General features: G+C 45.1%; 1 protein-coding gene across 1 annotated transcript in view; it reads right to left on the minus strand.

Moving 5' to 3' along the window:
• ccdc85cb (coiled-coil domain containing 85C, b) overlaps positions 1-22,602 on the minus strand; it is a 30,885-nt gene that overhangs the window by 3,362 nt on the left and 4,921 nt on the right. Inside the window, exons 2-5 of the mRNA XM_068754005.1 lie at positions 6,661-6,740; positions 5,458-5,499; positions 1,884-1,988; positions 34-126 (exon numbers count right to left, since the gene is read on the minus strand). Coding sequence (XP_068610106.1) covers positions 34-126; positions 1,884-1,988; positions 5,458-5,499; positions 6,661-6,740 — 320 coding nt within the window. The remainder of the gene's footprint in view (positions 1-33; positions 127-1,883; positions 1,989-5,457; positions 5,500-6,660; positions 6,741-22,602) is intronic.

Below are 22,602 nucleotides of genomic sequence, written 5' to 3' on the forward strand. Positions count from 1 at the left end.
CCCTAAAGTCTGATTAACCTAGTGAGCACTTACCTTCATGGCGTGCACCACGGCCTCTGGCTTCTGGACGCAGGACAGGTAGCCTGTGGCAGGGGAGGACTCGCTCGTGGGGAGACGGCCGGTGCCCTTGTGAGAAGAAGAGGAAGAAAGAATAGTTACACAACGTCACACACATTCAAAAATAAACCACATTGTCTAATCAGACGTCGTTTGGCTCTGACCCCCAACAGGAGATCTTTATTGTCACGTAGCACGGAAAATGGCATCCCTTTCATCCCGGCTCACATCCCCCCCCCCCCCCCGTTTCTGCACCCAGCCCCCAGCCAGGTCTGCTACCTGCACTCTGTGACTTAACCTGGTGTGATGGGAGCAGCCAGGAAGAGCACCGGGGGGGAGGCGGGGGGTTTGCCTGATTCATCCCACTCCCCGGGTAGTTCCAGACAGAGATCTCTGTTAGAGGGACACTGAGATCTCTGGGACACACAATGGTAGCCATTCATTGTAACCTGGCATCAGGGCCCTGCTTTAGACACAGAGTTCATCCCTCCGCACCTGCCGGCCCCATTTAGGTTCCAGACAGCACAGCGATAACAATAATCCCACCGCAGATCATTCAGCAGCAAATCACAGACAGCAACGGTGCCAAGACGTCCAATAGCAAGGAGATGAGTCGGTCGCTGTAAAACATTTCATTAAGGAGGTAATAAAGAAATATATATAAGCAGAAAGAAAAGAACATGAGACGAATAACGAAACCTAAAGAATGAGCTGATGGACTCGGAAGGATTCGGACAACAAGTCCGCTTTGCTAAACTTACATCTTCTGTCCCCCTCGTTCTCACTGACCCGTCTTCCAGTAACGTGCTCTCACGCATGGATGAATCCCATTAGATGGCCGGCAATCAGCCAGTGTACAACTCAACATTAGTGCATGAGTGCACGAGTGTCACAAGAACAGGGCCAGCAGAGGAAGAGCACATGAGTCAGAAGAACAAGAGGCGACGTAACGGAGCTTCTGCAGAGGAACATGTGATTCTGCGGTGAAAACATCCATCCATTGTCTTGCAGACATGTCTCTGCACCCCCCCCCCCCCCCCCCAGATCCTGCTCAGAATGAATGTCATGTTGGCAAATATGTGCTAATATCATGACCTTGTTTCATGTCGAGGAGACAACCATTGAGACAATTTGCAGTTTGTCCTTCCTGGAGTGTCTTTATTTCTTGGGGGGGGGTTAACGTTTGTGGATGTTACTGAACGGCATGAGCTTCCATTAGGAGCTAGGTGCGACCCGTGGGAGGCGGCTCTGAGCGTAGCTCACATGGGGCCAGTGATTAAAAGACAATATTGACTTCTACACTGGGATGGTTTAGTCCTCTGGCTAATGGTATCGCCCCGCTCTGACGGTCCTCTCCAGACACCGGCAGGGTCAGAGACGGCAGTAGAATGAAGGGAATTATTCCTTTCATAGTGGGATTCAGTTCAAACGGACTCCGGGAAAGACGAAAGGAGTTGAATGTGAGAAAGAGAAGAGCGCCGACTCCATTTGATTTTCACTTATCTTCTCGCTGCCTTCTTCTAATAGCCCGTCTCATCTCTCTCATGCCCCAACTTTATCCTCTCAGTGCCCCCACCTGTCTCTTTCATCTTATGTGTGTGTGTGTGTGTGTTTGACTTCCTGTCATGTGAACGAGAGTGAGGTTGGCTCTGGAGGATTAATTGGAGAATTAGATCCGACATGACTGCAGAGACACCGGAAAAGTCTTTAGAAAGTGCCTTTGCAATTCAACCCCGTATCTAAAGGACGCCGCGTCAGCATATGATGCAGTGTGAGTCGTCATATGTGCAGGTCTGAGGGTGTGTTTCAGCCTGCTGGGTACTGACCATGTGCCCGGTGTCCTGGCGTTGGGGCAGTGAGGACAGCTGGGACTCTGAGTGGTAGAGTGTCATTCCCTTCCTCAGGGCACGAAGGTCACCAGGGTTGCACTGCTGAGCACGCAACAAGCAAAAAAAAAAAAAAGCAGAGACACCCATGAGGCTTCAATGTCGTGTGTCAAATAGGAATACACCAGCTACTGCACCCATGAATGGGGTTTATCAAAGCCAAAACAATCTGAAAAATATGTTCTTTAAGTTCCACCTGTGAAATAAAGTACAATGCAAATGAAGTTATTAACATTCATTTCTATCACAAAAAAGACACACACACACACACACATCCCATAAAAGGATTAATTAGCATCACGATTCCTCAAAGGTTTCCAGCCATATAAAAAACCACCTGAACTGATCTCAGATCATCATCATTAATGGCTTTTTTGATGTAGAAAATAATGTCTTTTTCAAACTGTCAAACATTAATGTTTCAGTGGAGCCGGAATGGCTATGGTTGTCTGAAGCCAATGCTAGTGCTGAATGTGTATATGTGTACAAGGATAAAGAACTAGCACAAGAGAAAACACGCTTATTAAGGTGTGATCCCGTAGTTCAGCTTATTAAAGTACTCGAAACCGGTCAGTGCTCTCTGGAGTCAGTTTCTGAACCTCCTCACGCGTCTCTCGTTAAATGATGTTCATATTTCTGCAAGCCGGTTTAAGGCATCAACTTTAACTCTACATTTACACTTTATTATCTATTATGCTTGCATGGCAGAAACCATTTACTGCTCCAATATTTGTAATTATCATTAAGACCCCTCTAATGTAAATTGTTAAATTCAAGAGATTATCTTTTTAGATACCATTGACTTGAAGATTTTTTATTTTATGAATGATGACACAACTGCGATTGTCGCAGTGGTGTCAAATATGTTGTGTACTTGCAACATATTTATATTCAAGGAAACAAGAGGTTGTTTTTTTTTGGGGGGGGGGGCATTTTTGCCTTCATTTGATAGCGACAGAGTTGACAGGAAATGTTGGCGAGAGAGTGGTGGAGACAGTTCCTGCACTTCCTGTCTACACAATAAAAAAGGCTGAAAAATGCCCCAACATAACTCGGAAAAATACTGAGAAATGCAATATATTTAATGTAACTGAATTATTCATACCTGCAGTCCTACAAACACACACACACACACACACACACACACACTCACAGCGACCCATCTAGGATAGCCTGACAGGTATATACTGACCGGGCTCTACTCCGTATATGACGCTGCTCATTACGGGAGTCTGCCACTTTCCTACTCTCACACCTGCACACTTATGCCATTGCTTCCGGCGCTTCATATGAGATGCTGATTTCTGTTTTCTGAGCCGTGCCACATAAATGGCATCTCAGTGCTCTGGGCTGTATCCGGTTGTGTCATCATCAAGGGCCATTACATGAGAACAGCGCTCTTAAGATTTGTCCTCATTAGCAGCTAAAGTTCACCAGTTCCTGGTGGTGGTGGGGGGGCGCCAACCAGCCTAGCATGGCAACACTGCGCTGGGTGGGAATCACACACGGCGCCTGCGAGCAGTCTGGTGATAAATAGCCCGATAAGCAGTGGGTCGGAGAATATGTCATCTACTTCTGCACCAACTGTATCACACTTTTCCTCGGGTCCTTTCCTGCAGCTTAGCATCCTGCTAGTGTTCCTCGAACCTTTGAAAAGACTTCAATTGACACCGTCTATCTTTGCATCGCCGTTATTTCTCCAGGCTCTGCGTCTCTCAGTCTGCTACGCTCAAAATATCAGATCTGGATGAGTGGAATAGCATCTAAAGAAAATCCATCTCAGCTGTACAAACAAACATATATGTCCAACTGTTTGTTCCATCTCTGAGTTGGCCATCACCATGGAGACCAGAGATGTTGACCATCACCATGGAGACCAACAGAGTGATGTGTTTGCTAGACAGCTTGGACGGTGCATAATGTAAGGTTTAGTGGTTACACTTACATTCCTCTTTTTTCTTTTTTAATTACCAGGGGTTCATGGAAGTTAAAACCGGTCCGTGAAAGGAAAAAGGTTGAGGACCTCAAAGTAACTACATGTTAATGGAATGGAAAGGTGGCCTCACATTTCTCTGAGTTAATCGGGATAAGTTCAAGATGAAAGACATTAAAGTGTGAGAAAAGTCAAAGAGCAATTCATGTCCACGCACAAAGCTGGACATGTCTAAATACGAGCAAGACAAAAGCACACCTGCATTTCTCATGTTCGCACCTGTGCTTCCTAGACTCTGGTCAATAGTTACAACGGCAGCTTGTAGTTTTTCTCCTTCCTTTCTCAGTACGGACACATTCTTCAACAGGCCGGTTCAGAAGGTCAACATTCCAGTGATAAGAGGCAATAATTTGCTTCAGGGTGGACAAAACCTCCACTGGGCGAGTTTCATAACACCCGGAAGTTAGGCAATATGTCCACTGAGGCAAATAATCCATTGCTGTTATTGCATAAGAATCAAATTCCTACCTCCGTTATGTAAAGGAATATGTTGCCACTCTTACAATCAAAATAAGAATAAAAGAAGTGTATTTTTAGACACAACCGTCGAGTCGGCGTTTTTAACTCCAGACAGACGTACCTTCATTTCTCAGTTGCTCTCAACCACCAGTTGTTAGCCATGCATTATAGATAACTTGATCTACCTGTGCGGCCCCCGCATCTTTAATTATTCAGCCCACCAGACGTCTCGACACGCCAGGATGAGTGTGTGTCAATTACGCACCGAAGCACAGTGCAGCATTCATTCACCTCTGGTGCTCCGTGCCAAAAAAAAAAACAGCTCCAAGGACAGAAAGAGATTTTAACTAACACACACACAAGCAGGACCACCTGTGCACAGTCATTAGCATAGCATCCCAGCAGTGCGTAGGCAGGGACGGGACACAGAAGGACAAGCTGAGGCAGTCAGTAATTCATTGGATGGACAGAATTTGAGGTTCACCAATAAACCTGACAGTTTTTAATGAATAAGTTTATTTCACTTGCCAAGAGTTAGAGATCAATTCCACTTCATGTCTGCATGACTGAAGCAAAGCCACAGTCAGCAGGGCTACACTAACAGGGTGACGAGCAATTGGGCGGAGGTTTGATTGATTTAAAGAAGACTGTTGGGAATGATAGAGTACATATAAAAAATGAAGCTGTCCCTGTCGGGGATTACCTACTTCCAGCGACTTCCTGGAGATGTTTTGCCATGAGGTTGCCAAGCAATCAGAAGTCTCTCCAGCACAATGTGCGCACTTTAGGCTTTGTATGAATTAAAGCCAGCTGTTGGCTGTAGCTACACTTTAATGCACTTAGTGCACAGACAAGGGAGTGATCTCAATCATCTCATTAAACTCTTGGCATCACGGCAAAGGAGCGAATTAGGCCAAACGTCGAACTTTTCCGACAAACATTGCAGCATGTCTGAGAAACACCAGAAGTCCCGCCACCGAACGAGTCAAAGAGAGAAAAGGCAAAAGTGAACCGATTGATCAGGCAGAGGAGCAGACAGACAGCGGCATTTCAGAATTTTACCTTTCTTGTCTGTATCTGTGATAAGCTATACCGGTTATAAGCCTAGGGAGACAAAAAGCATCATTGTTTGAATATGTTCCATTTGAATGCAGTATTGAAGCAATGATTGGAACAGTATTGTTTTTTTTTCAAGAGCGGTACTCAAATTAAAAAGGCAGCATTACATCATTCGTTTTGTGGTATGTATATTTTCAATTACTACAATAAGTTCCATCACTATGCAAACATCCCAAACTCAATTCTAAAAACATAAAGTACATCATCACTTCAAGCGTGAACAAGAACAGGAGTCATCATTGGGCTTCATGAGGGGGTCTTCTTACACGTCCCGACTCCTGTGAGACAATGGGTAGCAGCTAATTGCAGCGGCTGAGGCGTAATTAAGAGAATCCTTTTCTTTCAGCAATTTCCTATCAGCGATCACAGCCTGCGCTCTCTGCCTGCGTGTGAATCCCGCTGAGGGACGAGCAGAAGAGGAGTCGCTTTGAAAAGAATAAAGACTTGGATTCAAAAAGCCACTTAAACTGTGAAAGCCCAGCTCTGACCGACTCGCATTTGAATGAAGCGAACGAGATCGTAGCGCAGAATAATTGACATGTACGAGCTTTTATTAATAATTGACGAGGCGTAACTTTGAGTTGCCGCAGTTTGATCCCTCTATCATGACCAATTAAAAAGGCTTCAGCCTGTGCTTCCGTTTATGCAGCTCTGCAGACTGACGTGTGAACTCCTCGTGAACCGCACCAGAAATCCCCCCGCCCCCCTTCCACCTCACAACCCATCCTCCACTCGCTCCGCTTTAGATCCTCCAAATTTTGGAAAAGTCAGCGTAAGGTCAACTTTGAGAGAAATGCGCTCTGCTCCTGTCACTTAATGCCTCGTTCGCCTCCCTCTTCTTCCTCCGCTCATCTCTCGTCTGATCCCGCCATTCGCCTCGGGGGGCCAGCATCACTGCTTACAACCAAACCTCCCTATGAATTAAACATGGATAAACACGTTCTCCGACTAACAGGCAGGCTGCTGTGAGGCGGGGTGGCGTCAGAGAGGCATCAGGCAACCACTTTATCTCCTCACAGCGGATTATCGTGCGTTTCGGTTGGGCTGGAGAGTTGCACAAGGGATGTGTCATGAGGCTCAAAGTTCAAATGGTACAACTAACCGACATTTACGTGCACAAAGTGCATGCAAGTACGTGGACCTCACCTGCGAGTGGAGCTTGTTATTATCATCCTCCAGGATCCGCACTTTCGTCTCCAGCTGCCTGATGTAGTTGGAGGAGGAATCTGGAGGAGACGCGGAGAAGAAAGGGCAAGGAGAAGCAATTAGCATTTCAAAGACCTCGGACGGAAAACAGGGCGGCAATGACCACTGGAGCAAAAGAACACTCTGGAGGTTGCCGTGCAACCAAACACTCATGCTTCAAATGAGAGATTTTATACAGGGCTTCAAGTCCAAATCCCAGGAAATTAAATCTCCAATTAAAAAATAATAACTTGGAAGGCAGCCTGTCGACCAAATTGCTTCCGAGTTGGAGCACATGTTTACTCACCGACAATAAATGTGCTCGTCACGTTGTTGCATGTCGTTCTCATTGAAAGTCCTTGGAAAAAAAATATCACGGAGAAAAGCTCGACTCAAATCCGAGACGGGAGCAAAAACATCATTCAGTATTTTAAAAAACACACAAAAAACAAACACGTGCTGCATTGTTGTCATTCTTCTGTTTAAAAGGGGGTCAGTGGTTGTTTGTCAGAACCCTTGTTACACACTAATGTGCACCGACCAGCAGTCGAACACACAAGATACAAAATAGAGAGGGCATCTGAAAAAACTTCACAACCCATCAATCAAACACATTTTGAGATGCAGAATAAACCAAATATTTGCCACTCATTCTATCAAGTAATTTGAAGCCTCTCCGCTTTCAGGGAATCTTAATCTTTATTCTGCCACGCTATCTACCTGGTATATTGACTGGAACAAAGACCACTTGCTGTAAAACACTGCATGTAGCCTGATGTCAAGGGTCAAGCGCTGAGAATTCCCACCCAGATTAGCAGCGCCTGTCCTAAAATTTAACCTCAAACTTGACTGGGACCGTTTTTCCACGCATTCTTCTGTGCCGTTCATTCATCTGATGCATAAATCAGGCGTGTTTTTGCTGAGATCTTCTTCAAAAACCGTCCTCCGTGCCGTCAACCCTTCCCAAACAGGGGCAGTTTAATTGCTCCACAGAGATTCCAACAATTGATCCGGATAAAGCAGCATTATGCGCAGATATAAATCAGCTCTACGGAGTTCAACCTCAGGACAGGAGCCGTGTGAAGAGGTGCAGCAAAGCCTCAGTAGGTGGCTCAGAGCCTGTCATCTTAAAAAGGCATGTTTAATTTACAGTCAGATCAAAGCGGAGGTGAACACAGGAAGCGCACTCCGGCAGCACAACACGGCCTTATTCTGTTGTGCTTTTAAAGTGGAAGAACAGAGAAACGGCGAGGAGCGGTGATAGAACAAAGACGTTGCAAATACACACATAATCATGCATTCGATTTAAGGATGTTGTCCACTTCCTGCAGGATCAAGTTAACAACTACATCAAAAAAAGAAAAAAAAATCTTACTCTATGTCCCATTTCCTTATTGGCTTTGAAACCCTATTTAGACATCTTCATCCGGTGTTGTTTAGGTTTTACTTCAGGGTACTTCAGTCTTAATTTAGTTATTAAAAAAATATATTTATTTCTAGTTTTAGCAAAAAAAAAAAAAAAGATAGCTTAGCTAGATTAAGAATGGAGACTTGCAGAAAGTGTCTGGTCTGACGGCGCCGGTGGGACATCAAGAATCTTCTCACCCATTTAAACAGGTTGAGATCATTTTGACAGAGAGGATCTTTTGTCACGTTCAATCACACCAAGCACAAAGTAGCACAAATTGTTCTCTGCCCTTTCGGGTTTGGTATTTTGCTCAGTTCACTCAGGATGCTTCGATATGAAGGCTGCAGGCGCTGGGACGGAACCTCCCTCATTCTAATAAATAGTAGCCACTGTAGCTTCTGGGACAGAGCCACACCAGGTCCTCCATTCACTGTCTTTACCAGGTAAAACTGGAAGAAGTTAAGCACCAGCTGTCTACTAGGAGGTTCCCTCCCAGTCCCCAAAAACTCAGGCATAGCAACCGGTCCGCCTCTCGGGGCCTCCGGCAGTTTCCTCCGTCTTAACCCAGATAGCAGCTTTTGCGTGGCCTGGAGACCTATCTATGTCAAGCTTTGACTTTTTTTGGGAGTGCCGGTGCAGACAGGATGATAGTTGGACGACTTAAAGAGGAGGAGGCTGCAGTGGAGAGCGCTGCTAATCCTCCCTTCCTGCCTTGTGACCCTCTAATCTGGATTCATCTGCTGCCCTGACCTGTGGACAGATCTCAAACGGATTAGGGGGAAGGTTCCTTCGCTTCGCCAGTGCAACCAAACAATAAAGAGAAAAGGGATAACGAGCAGACGACGGAAAATGAATATATATACTGCTCCCCCCACCCCGCCTCTTCCACAGAATGTATAGTGAGATCTGTCATCCAGTAACCTGAAAAGTCATCTCGTGATCTTTTAAAAACCTCTTTGGACCTATTTAAGAGAAAAGTCAAGCTGTTAAATCAAAAGACAAATATTGACAACTCAGGCGTGTTGCATCTGACTAGATAGGGAGGCCTTTCCCACCCCACGGCTCTCCCCTCCACTCCCCATCGCTGAGGTGTTTTACAGGGGGAGGGGGGGGGGGGGGGGCGGGTCATGTTAAATCTCAGAGTGCATCACTTTGCCACCACACACGACACAATGAAGTGGTTCTGCATAAGTATGCGTGGATCCGCCGTGGGAACAGTCGCAGCAACAAGAACAAAAACGCCTCAACGCCCCACAACGCCCCCAAGTGTCACGGGGATCAGCAGCCGCCGTCTCTCTGACACCCGCCCCGAGAGAGAGCGCCATCCTGCTGGGAGACGGGGGTCAGGCTATTAAAGTCGTCCCTTGAGCAAATGCAGAATTTCCCTCTGGGATAAATAACGTATTCTGATTCTGAAGTAAAGACAGAGCAAGCGGCGTTAGGAAAGTAATCGTGTCCGACTAAGCAGTAAAAACAATGCAGCGATAGAGGAGGAACTTTAAGCAGGGTATTTTAATTGCTGCACAAACGTTGAGCATGTGAGAGCTCTTAATGCGAGAGCTCTTAATGTGAGGGCTCGTGCGTCTGCGTTTGTGGCGTGCAGGACAAGAAGGTGACGCAGACAGTGGCCTGAGTCCATCTCGCTCTCTGCACATCACTTTGAATCACGTCAGTGCCGCTGTGACCCACTTCCAGCGGCCACGCCCTTCTTAACAGCGTTAAGCATTACCCTCTCTTTCGTTTTTTTTTATTGCATCCCTCCATTTTAACTCCTGTTTATTTTCTTCCCTTCAAATGTGTGAAGTCACTCCAGAGACTATTGCATTGATTTACATAGCTTTTATTGGGAAGGGGTTGTTTTTGTCAGAGTTCTGGCTTTTAGAACTCGGTCATGACCTGGACTGGTTCGTCTTTGTGTCCCGCTGAGCTCCAGACATCTCCATCTGTCCACTATCGATGAAGCTCACTTTGCTTCTGAGCGCTACCAACTACTCAGCTTCAGCAAAGATTTTTTTTTTTTTGTAGTTTTACAGCTAACTTGGGGCCACAATTCTCCACTGAGAACGCACAATTGAATGTGAGTGAGAAAGTTTTGCGTTGCTGGAGGGCAAAAAACCCAAGTGACTTTAAAAATCTGAGATCTGGATTCTTTTTGGAAATATTTATTTAATAAAAAAACCAAAGTTTGAGGGGGGATCAAATTTTCTTTTTAGGACTTGTTTTTCTTTAAATAGCCATCTATTTCATTGTATTCCATCTATCCTTTTCCCTTTATGGGTGTTTCTACTCCTTTGTGCATTCAGTTTATAGTACGGTCAAGGCAGGGCACTCTAAGGAGTAGATAAGCAAATGCAGAACGTGCCGAGTCTGGCATTCTTCTAAAAGGTGTGCTACACCAATTAGAAGGCCTGAAGTTAGGCTACATGTGTAGGAAGTTACAACGGCTATTCAGCTGATAGTGACAAATATGCTGCAACTCCACCCTGTTTGATTGTGAGGTCGTTGCTACATCGAAGTAGCGTTGGTTGAATTATATGGCTGGAAAAGCCTGTCCATGTGCTTTCAAGTCAGATCCCACACGGCCTGTATAGGAGCAGCGGTGAATTGAAATCACGCCGCTTTTATCTTTCTCAGGCCAGCTCGGGCGTTTCATCTCCTACTCACAGCTGTATCGCAGAGTTTCAGCACAGAGAAACGAATCCTCCCTGCAAATGTGTGCACATGTGCGTGGCGCATGAGAGCGTGTTCGTGCGAGGCATTCCTATCTAAGGTATTTGTTTGAGGGAGGGAAAGCAAACGAAAGGGTTTGAGCAACAGAGGGGGATTTCTTTTTTTTACATGTCTCTGTGTGCTCAAGGCAGGAGGTTGGGTCAATTACCTCAAGATGTTGAAGAAAGAGCAGAAACAGTCTGTCCTTTCTCTGAGCCAACACCCAAGTCAAAGTACAGTGAATTCCGTGAAATCTGATCTCGCCGGCTGGAGAAAGCCTCATTTATCATAGCAAAACAGTTCCCACTAACCAGCAACAATGAAAACCTCTAGAAAAAAAATGAATATCTGAGAATCCGACTGAGGCCCAGCTGAAAAACCGCAAAAGAGGAAAAGCATGGAAGCAGACACAAAGATGGAGAAGCACTAATACCGCCAGTAAAACCGTGACGCCAGGAGTGGGTGGATCTGCTGTAACACAATGCCTGCAATTCATTTTGATCTGTATTGAGCTATTGATTTATTGGTTTATGCTGAATTTAGTTTACAAAACTAAATACTACACCCACAGCCCAATGTAAGGTGTTCCTGAAGACTTATCGCACGCATCCATTCCTTACACAGTGGTGCTGGATGAACAGACGTCAGACCCAGACCCAGATTACAAGCTCCTTGCACACTGATTGGTCACATGGCCCACCCATGCCTTTGTGGTATGTATGGGTCTCTTACACTTGCATCTGTGCCTTCAACCTACCTCGTGTGACTGCATGAACCGTCAGTGTGTGGGTGTGCACACGATTGGCCGCAATTGCCAGTACAGCTCCTCTGCTTGGCTGCCCAGCGCTCGGTCATCGCTGGGGCAGGCCGACCACAGGAACACAGAGGAAGTTAAGTAAGTAACCATGCTGCATTAATGAGGGGGTTGGCAGAACCTGGCAACCCGAGCACGTAAACCACAAGCCCCTGGATGGGCCTCAAAGGCTCGTCTGGCTCGTCAACAGGCAGCGAGCTAACCGCATCTGACAAGACATGGCACCCGCTCCGAGGCAGAGCGCCTCACCTCCCCATTCTATCACGTGTGTGTGTTGCAAGACATGTTTTTTCATGTGCATGTTCGTGTGTGTGCGATAACAGGAGAGCAGTGCTCGATGCTTGAGGAGAGATGAGCCGTTTTGAGTGAAGAGTGTGAAAGTGCCAAAATGATTACACTTCAAAAGGGCTGATTGTGTGTACCAACAAGTTAACTGTCTACTGGATGAAGTCGGCGTTGTAACAATTTCCTGGTTCTCAACAGCCAATCAGGGCTGACCTCCAACAAGGGACGACTCGGGCGAGTTTAGACTGAACAAAGAATGTTCAGTCTGATAAAAAAACAGAGGAGAAGGTGAGAATCGGAATGAAAAACAAATGTGCTGCTGGATATTGTAATCACTTTACTCCTCACTACATGTTTGTCGTCTGGAACTCCGAAATGGGTTTCCATTTTCGGCTTTCCTGTCAAAAAAAATAAGGAAACTTCCTGGATTCCTGAAAGGGCTCTGGGTCCCTGATGAAGTTCCAGGAGGGGCTACAAATGATCCAGCTTCCCAACAAGACTGCTGGAAAAACTTGGAAGTGTCACATACAGGAATTTATATCCTCCTTCACTGCCAAAAGGAAACATTCTCCATTTGTCTAGACGTGTTCGGCATAAACACATTAAAAAATAGTGGAAAACACGCAGGCTGAGCCTCAATTCTGCTCACAGCTCCTGATATAAATCAATCAGTCCATTTAAAACACCGTTTAAAGACGTTTGTGAATCCACTTGATTGGCGTGGATTTTACAGCAGTTTAAGGAAAGCTGGAGCAACAGTAAGTCCAATTTTCAATAGTAAGTGGATTAAAAAAAAAGAGTCAGCATGTTTAACAAAGTGCAACGTGTGCACGGTTCAGACCTTGAGCTATGGATGTCGTGCACACATGTGCACCATACATGGCTGCTTCTCCACGAGATCACGAGACGGTACACCCAGTGCTCCCCCCTCCCTCTGCACGAGTTTGCTAATGACATGTGTGTCGCAGCTTGTAATTTTTCAAATCTGACTTATGTGCATGTTTGAGATTAAAGAGAAGATGTGGCCATTCACAAAATAAATATTTAGAAGTTATAGTTTATGTTGAATCACTTACAAATGTCACCTTATTTGAACTGACACGCCGATATGTTGCCGATAAGCACCTGGGCACGATCACCGTCATGCTCCCACATCAAAGGCTTTGCAGACGATGCTTGAGAAGCTGGTCGGCCGTATTTCTCCCAAACCCACAACCACCCACAGTATGTAAACAAACACCAGAGGGCATTGTGGGTAGAGAACATCCCCCCCCCCCCCCCCCTTTTAACCTCATTCCTTTCTCCGTTACCACAGTTTCACCACCGCAAACCCCATGGCAACCAACATTTGCATAAATCTGCATTCCATGAAAAGCGGCTCCCATGGCTGCTGAGCCGGCAGAAGTCGTGCTCGTTTGAGCGGCGGGTAGCGGCGAGCAGTAAGATGGTAAATACAGAGAATGTCTTCAGTAAGTATAACCCTGAAACCCCGTTATTACCGGCTTCTGAAAAACCCATGTGTCGTGTGGGTTCTGACGCAATTTGAAAACCATCACTCCAGATAAAATAAACCTTTCCTTTCCATTGACATCATCGTGTGGTGTGATTAGTGTCTACATGAATAATGACTGCCTCTGTGCACTCTAATGATCATAAGGCAAGATGAGGCAGCAGGCGAGCCTCAACTCGTGGCGAGGAAAAACCCAACGCTGGTGTCTCGTTTGACTTTTTCGTCCAAACAAAGCAGCACCTATTACAACATACACAAGAAGAAGAAAAGATTAGTAAAACGCCAACAACACTGGTAGAATGGAAGAATAATCATTCGATGTCACTGACTGGGGAGAAGTCAAGACCCCTGAATGAAACAAATGGGGAGCAAAAGCCCAACTGGGGCCATATGGAGCTTTAAAGGCTATTGATGAAGCACCGACGGATAAAGGGCCTCTCTGATTGGCTGTCAGGGCAGTAAATTGGCACATAGAAAGAAAGAGACCTTACATAAGATGCATCCATACAGCCAGTTATCTCATCCCGACCACAGCTGAAATTGGATTGACGTTGGAACGGAGTTCCACAGCCTTTGACTCGCCCCAGCAATGGTGTTTTTGAGACATGGCGACATTAAGTGGAGCTGACAGTGCTTATACTCTGCAGACATGAGAAAAGAGGCCATTACAAAGGAAAGAGGGTGGAAACAAGAGCGACATGCAGTAGCGACAGAGACAAGAGAGACTGCGATACCGTGATATAGCAGTAATAACCGAGGGAGCCTGGTGCTAGACTGCACAGCTTCATCATGGTCTCTGCTGCAAGAGAAAGCAGCGCCAGCAAGGACTCGTTTGTCCTTGTTATCGCCCATCAGCAAAGTGTGGCTGATGCATCTGGAGTCGAAGACACCCCCCCCCCTCCCCTCCCTAGGCCAGACCGATATGCATAAAAAAAAAGGGACCCAATGTGAAATCTCATTGCAAGATGCAGCAGCAGCAAAATTACATTTTAATCTTCCGTGTGTCTGATCACACACAAACTGCGGCACACCCCTTCCCCTCTGCCGGCAGGCGACTCCAGTGAGAAGAAGAGAGAGCACAATGAGCCTCTCTGTTTAAACAGACAAGGGTAAAAGATGTAGTCAAAAGGTTTCAAGAGGAGAAGACTCACCTGAGATTCAAGGCCAGCAACCGTTTAGAGATTAATTTGTACAAGACCTGAAAAGGCAACATGACAGCGGCCGTGCTGAAAGATGGAGCGCCGCAGCAACACCAAACACAGAGTCTCTGCTTTTCAGATCAGAGCTGTCTGATCTTGTTTAATTGTCTCCTGTTTAACTCGACCTGGAACACGGTGTCAATTCCAAAACCTCTACTTAAATATCTCGGATCAAATCTTGCAGGATTTGCAGGCTTACAAGTACCGGCAGGTAAAAAAAAAAAAAGGAAATAATTTGATCCAATTGTCAAAGGGATTTTTAAGAGTAAAAATGCCCAACACATTTCTACAGTCACTGAAAAAAAGTTGGGATTCCTAAATAATGATTTATGAATTAATCAGAATATCCACCATTTTTTATGTTTTGACGAGTCTCCTCAAATGATGAAAAGACTTCACATCAGCATGTGTATCATAATTTCTTTTCAGTTAAATCTAAGCCAGACGGCCTAAAGCAATCCATAACTGACATTTAAACAGCATCAAACTGCGTATTAAACAGGAATGCACTGAATTACAGAGGACTGCGTGCACAAACATAAACACGGTGTCCTGGCAGAAGGAGTGTGACAGCAAACAGGCACCGACTCGAACCAGCACCCCCCCCCCGGCCGTGAGACGGTTAATCGCACCAGTAAAACGCTTAATTGCAGCAAATGAAAGGCTTCATCAGCAGCTCCCTTACAAACACCAACCCTGCCTCCAGTTACGGCGGCACTACAACGGCTGCAAGTGTCAAACAAGTAAAAACATTTAGGCTGTTAAGATTTATCAAACGCCACACCACCGGGGGGTCCAGTTCCATAACTGCTACCGCAGCAATGGCACTCTCCATCCTTTTAATAGGCCTATACTCCACCTCTATAACCATTAGGTTTATTAGTTTAGCTTGTAGAAACACACACACAGCAGAATGACAGCAACAAATTCCATTAGGAGACTATTGGTTTATAGCCAGAGGGTTAAAATGCCATGAATAAATCTGATGAAGACTACAGTACAGTGGAACCGCATCTCTCTCTCTCACACACACACATACACATACACACCTCGTAAAGTCTAATGGAAACTCATCAACTGGTAATTTTATGATACAAGACCTCCCCGACACCCCACTGCCAAATCATCAAGGCAAGCGTTCTCGCTTTATGATGCATGGCTCTCATTTACACAGCAGGGTGGCAGCAGACACAGTTTGGGCTGAAGCATCCTCTGACATGGCAGAATCATCAATCGAACCGTCCCAGACTTTTTTTGCAGACTGTGGCCCATAACTTAAATGAAAATTTGATAAACTACAAACTCTGTCTGCGGCTGGAGAGCTGCAGCATGTGGTTCAAACTGAAGCTGGATTCCAAAGGCACTGAGGTCAGGAGATTATTGAAGGATGTGCTCCAAGTTTCTGGGCAAAGTTGATTTGATGGACCTCCTGAAAACTTGGACCCGACGAGGCGAAAATTCCAAAATTATCAGTTTGGTTAAAAACTTGGTTATCAGCCCCTCCTCGGTTGCCAAATCCAGCGAACTTTGTTTGTTTAATTTACTACTTATATGCATCCAAGCAATATTTTCTGGGTGAAATATACCAACTGTTTTTATTGTTGACAGTACTGATCCCAAACCGGTGCCTTCGTGTTAAAGATAAAACTACAGCGTGATAGATTGTTTGCTTAGCTTCGCAAAAACAAAAATAGGGAAACAACAAGTCGAGAAACAATCCCTGCTAATAAATAATCCATTAATATTGCAGCATGCCTCAGCAGTATTTATAGATAGTCTCGATATCGTGTGAGGTACTTAATAAGAGTCATAAATATTAAATGCTACGTGAGAATAGCAACTAAATACATTAACAGCATGAATGACCGAGGCTCACAAATGTGTTATTTTTGCCCAAGTAAATACCCTGTCCTCCTTTCCTGCATGTTTACCGGGCTAAAAGCAACACCTCCCTCACCCTAGAGACTTTTGCAGCCGGAGGAAAGACAGCCAGACTAAGTTTACCTTTAACTGGACAGTCGGGTCAGACACCTCCTGCCCTCCATCGTCTGCTGAAGAGCCAGCTGTCCTTTTAGAGCAGCTGTGTCACCTCCTATTAGCTGCGAGTGGCACAGATCATTGATGGCCAGGTGGTCCGTCTGAGGTCTGACTCATCGCATCGGAAGCGCGAGAGTTGTGGAGGAAGAGGCCATTCGTGCAGCATCTCTGGACATCTACAGCAAGATCTCACAAAATATTTAGTTTCATAAAAGCGATTCGAAAGGGAGCAAGGTTTGTGAGATGTTTAAACCATTTCTAAACAAGCCTCTCTTTTTTTATACATTCTTGCAAATTGCAGACGCTCAGTCCTTTAATCATCTTAGTCTGAAACCTCCAGATTAGCAAATGTGAACATATGGTAGCTCTTTGTCTTCAATCTCTTGCTTCTTTTGCTTAAATATTTTGTTACTTAGTTCATAGTTTTTAACTGGTAGATATCTTTCTATTCAGATCTCCCTCTGGGAGTGCACATCCTCCCCTTACTCAGCCTCCAGATTCAATCGGCACCCACCAACGGGAAGGATGCAGCTATTCTGTGCAGGAAAAAAGTGGGGGAGTGCACAATAATGGCTAGATTATAGATTTTATTTAATTTTACATAGTGTCAGTGCAGTGGCTTTTTAATTTCACAATGATCCCTTATTAAAGTCTAAAATGCAGGCCGACATCCGACGTCAGCATATTGATCTGCTTCACTAGCTTTATTCTTGACTCCATTTCCATTTATGTGCAACATAGAATGTGCTTCCCCTATACCGCTGTTGCAAGAGAACCCCCCCCCCCCCCCCCCCACATCTGAGGGAATCTCATGAGGCCGTTCACCAACAGGACATGTTCACAGATCCAGACGCCTGTCTTACATAAGCAGCTGTTTTTATTCAATATAATCCATAGTACTACGTGTTCACTTTCATTTTCTTCCAAGTTCTTGTCAGCACAATCCTCTTATCGACTTTTCAAGTTCCCACCCAAGAACTGGTAACATCTGCAGCCTTGATATGATGACAATTCTCCATTAAATACCTAACAATCGCCCCACAGCAAAATAGTAAGTCATCTTCAGATCACCCCCCGAGAAACTTAATGACAGCAGCGCAGATGGAAACAATACAAATGTAATCAGTTAAGAGACACATTGATGAAAATAATTTCCTCAAAATACTCAGGACAAACAAAAATATTTGTTGAAATATTCACTCCCATAAAAGTGGGAGAAGTTGGCATCCAGTGGGGAACAGTGTGCACCTTTCACTGCTCTGCAGGTGTAGCGGTATTTCTGGTGTCGGTGTTTATTTCCACCTTCTCAGCCGCAGCAACCGAAGTTTTAAAGATCCCCGATTTCAAGCTGTGCCTCATGCGATTGACAAGTTCCGTTTCGCACTCATCATTTCTTGTAGTCCCCTGCTCCTCCTCCTCCTCCCTCGCTGTTTGCCTGATCTTTGCTTTTCCACACCTCTCTCCCGCTTTTCACATTTCTTTCTCATCTCTCCTTCTCCTGCCTGCACTCTCCACGAGCTCCATTTGATGAGCCGCGCTGCCATGGCTGTGGTAAATACAACATCGACACAATGGGAATCGGTTCCATGTGTCTGCATTCATTCTGCTTTGACAGGCCTTTCCCTTATCCAGCACTCAATTATTAAGTTCTACATGGAAACAACTCCTATTGCACCTCCCATCTTGTTCCATTGTTGTACATATTCAGCACCATATGTAGCATCGGTCTGAAGAACAACACATGTTCATAGACTGCCTCTTCCTCCATTTTCATTTAATGTTTCTGCTTGTTTTGCATGCGTCATGAGGCCCTAAAGGTGCACATTCCACGTTACCCGACGAGGGAGCAGAGATTTAAAGCCACCAGCAGAAAGAGCGTTCCTGGATTTAGAGGTTAGTCAAGTTTTCAGAAATAGAAAACTTGACTAACCTGACACTTGTCAAAAGCAGGAACAGATTTGTAGAGTAAAGAAAAATTGGCATTCTTCTGGCTCTAGATCCGTAGCTTTTGAAGATACAACAAATCCATTTCCCCACTACTGATTCCACATTGTCTTGGTAAAGGCAAGCAAAAACAGAACCTCCTTTGTGGAGAGAGAGAGATTATTGAAAGGGTCCAAAAACAAAATCATTTTGTTGTGAAATTTTACTCTGATTTCAACAACTAGCAGCTTTTTCAGTCAAATATTTTCTGACCCCACCTGCAGATGGACAGACCCCCTTTTGGGGGATCCTGAGTGGGGACAGAAATTCTGCTGTAAACATTTCAAGTCAAATAATATGTTTAAGAAATGGAGCAAGCTTTAAAGTAAATCAGATGTGACTTACAGCCGCCACATATCAAATACAATGTAAACTTATGTTTCAATCTTTGTTGGCTTATTGCTGGTTCGAAATGTGCTGATGCGGATCTCTCCCAACATCAGCAGCAGAGAAGAGGAGAGGAGAGCAATCTGAGGTCAAAAATAAAGAGGCTCCAGTGCCTCATATTTCTATGATGAAGTATGAAACGATGGCGAGTGGAAATATTCATGGAAGGATGCATAACGCTTCTTGTTGTTTATTTCTATACACTAGTCTTCTAAAGGAGGAATGGGCTGGCTATAATTGACAAAAATGTCATCTCCTCTCAGCACGCGAGTGAGAAAAGGATGAAATATGCTGCATGACATCCCTCTGAAATTGAATCAACAACTTCATCCAACTCTGTATTAAACCCTAAAAGTCTCCCTGCATAAAACATCTGCAGAATAGAAACAACAGCGGTTGCCATATCTGCTTTTTTTAGCCTCTACCCAAATACTCTTAAGCCATGGCGTCCCTGTCCCCACTTCCAATCCATTCAACATTTATCTCCACCACATCCCCTTTAAAGATCAGTCGCTGGGGCCATCCAGCGCTAAGCAGCTTGTGTGTGATCAGACATTATCTGAACATCAGCTGAACCCACAGCCAAGTCTGATGGCGTTAAAGAGGATCGAAGGGAGACCCAACATCTCCCTGGTGCCTGGTGGACGTTCCAGTTAGAATAATATCCTTTGATATACTGAATGTCAAATAGATACAAAAAGAAGGATTAAATGCATGTGTGCTTGTGCATGTCCTTCTCTGCCAGTCATTGATTTGGCCACGCAGACTGGCTTCATGATTATCAGCTTTCACCTAAGCGCTTTATGAATGCATCTGTCACATCAGCGGAATCGAACGCTCCACACTTGGCTGACTTCAAATGAATAATGTCTTTGATCAGCCCTTAAAATCTGATGCCAATTCTGTTGAGTGGAATGTTTTTTATACAGTTCTAGTAAACTTTAGTTAAGGTCCAGGGAGATACGATGAACTCATAGTTTGTCTCTTTGATATTTCACTGGATATAAGTGATGATTTGACATGCTAGTAGCTGTAGAGGAAAATGGCTCAGGTTTAATCCTCCAGAGGCATTTATTACTATAACTAATCTGATTAATACACCTGTAAGATGCTTGTGCTGTAGATAGTTCTGACGCAGATTAGGTAGGATTTACTTCTAAAAGGCAACCATTTTTCCAAAACAACTTTCCAAATATTTCCAACAAATGTTAATTCTCATCTTCTTTTTTTTTTTAAACTATGAAGCTGCTTAGAAAAGATATCCCCATGTCAACCCCCCACCTAAACCGACAAAGAAAACTCCTTGTTCGAATAATAAGAGGTTGCACTGACAGATGGCCATGGTCGCCTTAATGTGGGGCTTTGCTGGAAAGGAGGAGGAGGTGGAGGGACGAGCGCGCACAGTTGAACCTTCGAATTATCTAAACTGCCGCTGCAACGCAAAACTACAAAATACGATCACAACTCCGTTCCTTTTTTTTGCATATCTGGAAAATAAAGAGAGCATTTCCCATATACGTAATCCACTGTGACTGCTCAGTCGGCCCAGTGTTTCATCCGTTTCCTCTGACAAGAACAGGTTAAGAGAAATACCTGCCTCAGGCACATCCCAAACTAACAGCCATGTTTTCCTTGGTTATCGAGTCCATTCTCGATGCTTAAAACCAGCCTTGCAAGAGGAAATTAGCTCGGAGAGCGGCAGAGCAGGGTTACCTGAACCCATTCCAAGAAAACATCCCGAGGATCACGCAACAGTATTGAAATGATTAGATTCTTTCCAGATGCTTCAACTGCCCATCTAAACTCCACGACCACATCCATCTAGATGACTCACACGGTCACCTTTTGTTTTCTTCCTGGCACTCCCCTTGTCCTGCCCTGATTATGGATTTCTTATCACCTAATCTACCAATCAGATGCTTCAGAATCTCAGCAGTGAGCAACATTCTGTTCAAATTCCATGTGAGATATTTTTTCTGTCGGTTTGAAAATAAATCAGCCGTTTGGTGTGGGATTCACCAACGATGTTCCCATGCCCACTTGTTAATCTCCAGAAAGGGGGGGGATCTATAACTATTAAACTACAGCAGGAGTGAGACAACAGCACTATCGAAATGCAAGTAAGGTTAAAAAAAAAAAAAACATCTGCTGACTCGTCTCCAATGTAACAGGAACCAAAAAGCAATGAGCTGACAGGCAGAAAATCCAGATAAACGCCTTGTTCCTCCCAGGCCTCGAAAGAAGCTGATGAAGAGGTGTTCTGTGTGGGAGTTGCTGACTTTTGGCAGCCTGGGATGGGACTGGTCCACTGCTGAAGGTCACTGGGTGTGTTGCATAGACAGAACTGAACTGCTGATGGTGGGGAATGTTTAGTGCAACGCCAGATGGGGATTTGTTGCTGATTCACCTGAACACCGTTACTCTTCTAAACGCCCCTCCCATCTATATGTCATTTACATTTTTATAAGGGATTTAATTTGACATATATATCACAAATCAATAAGTCTTTGGGGCCGCATTTAGTCAGACAACAGGCTAACAATGGGTGAGAGGAGAAGTGAGGGACAGAAACTGAAGAATGCTACGACCCTGCAAATAGCATCGTTCTAATTAACTGAAGTGTGGTGGCATAATGTTAAAACCTCTGTGGCACTATGAGTGAAAACAAGGACGTCCGACAAACGACACCACGTGTCTCTAATGAGCAGACAGACTGGCATCATTCTGTGTGGGTCAACCAACCACAACTACACCCAAACTCATCCCCATCCCCAACCCCCCATCTCTTATTCCCCACGCATCAGTGAATCTGAGGCTATAGGCGTTGGGCTCAGACCACTCACCCCCCACTGATCACCGCGGTTGCCTAGGCGACTTAACAACCGAGCCCCTCCAGCAGCCCATCTCTAAAAGATCAGTGAACAAGGACACAGAAGTATCTGAAATTGTCCTACTATTTGTGAGAGGACACACCGTCTCACTGGAATTGTACCCGCCAATCTGTGTGCCTTAGAAATGTCCACCACACAAATGCAGCTAATAAAGCAAGACTCGTTGAAAATCTAGTCCACGACTCATGCAGGCTCCATAACCTCATTCTGTCGGCTCAATTTGGATGGGAGCGAACGGACAGCAAGACCAGACAGCAGGTTTACAGGATTTGAGACAGCGATGGATGGATGGATGGATGTGTGGAGGGAGAGGGAAGGACTGGGGCAGAAAAGTGTGTCCCTTGCATCATTTCCCACCTTCCTGCGCCTCTTCCCGTGCAGCCTCGATCCGGCTGCGTCAATAAGAAGACACGGACCCACTTCCGCTTTTGTTTATCCAGGAATGCGGGGCATCCTGACAGGCCGGCTTGTCATTGACAGCACGCAGCTGAGAGTTCCCCCTGCGGCTCTTTCTCTCAAAGTGTTTCTACTCCATTATCTCGATTATCAGCCGACCAGACCTCACACAGGGTGACGGGGGGGGGCTGCTGGGCAACACGAGCCAGAAGCACCTGGAGTGGTAAATAACAGCTAAATTTAACTGTCCCGTTTGGCGTGTCTAAACACTGGAGCAAATCAGA

This window comes from Brachionichthys hirsutus, chromosome 20 (assembly GCF_040956055.1).
Source record: "Brachionichthys hirsutus isolate HB-005 chromosome 20, CSIRO-AGI_Bhir_v1, whole genome shotgun sequence".
NCBI classification, from domain to species: Eukaryota; Metazoa; Chordata; class Actinopteri; order Lophiiformes; family Brachionichthyidae; genus Brachionichthys; species Brachionichthys hirsutus.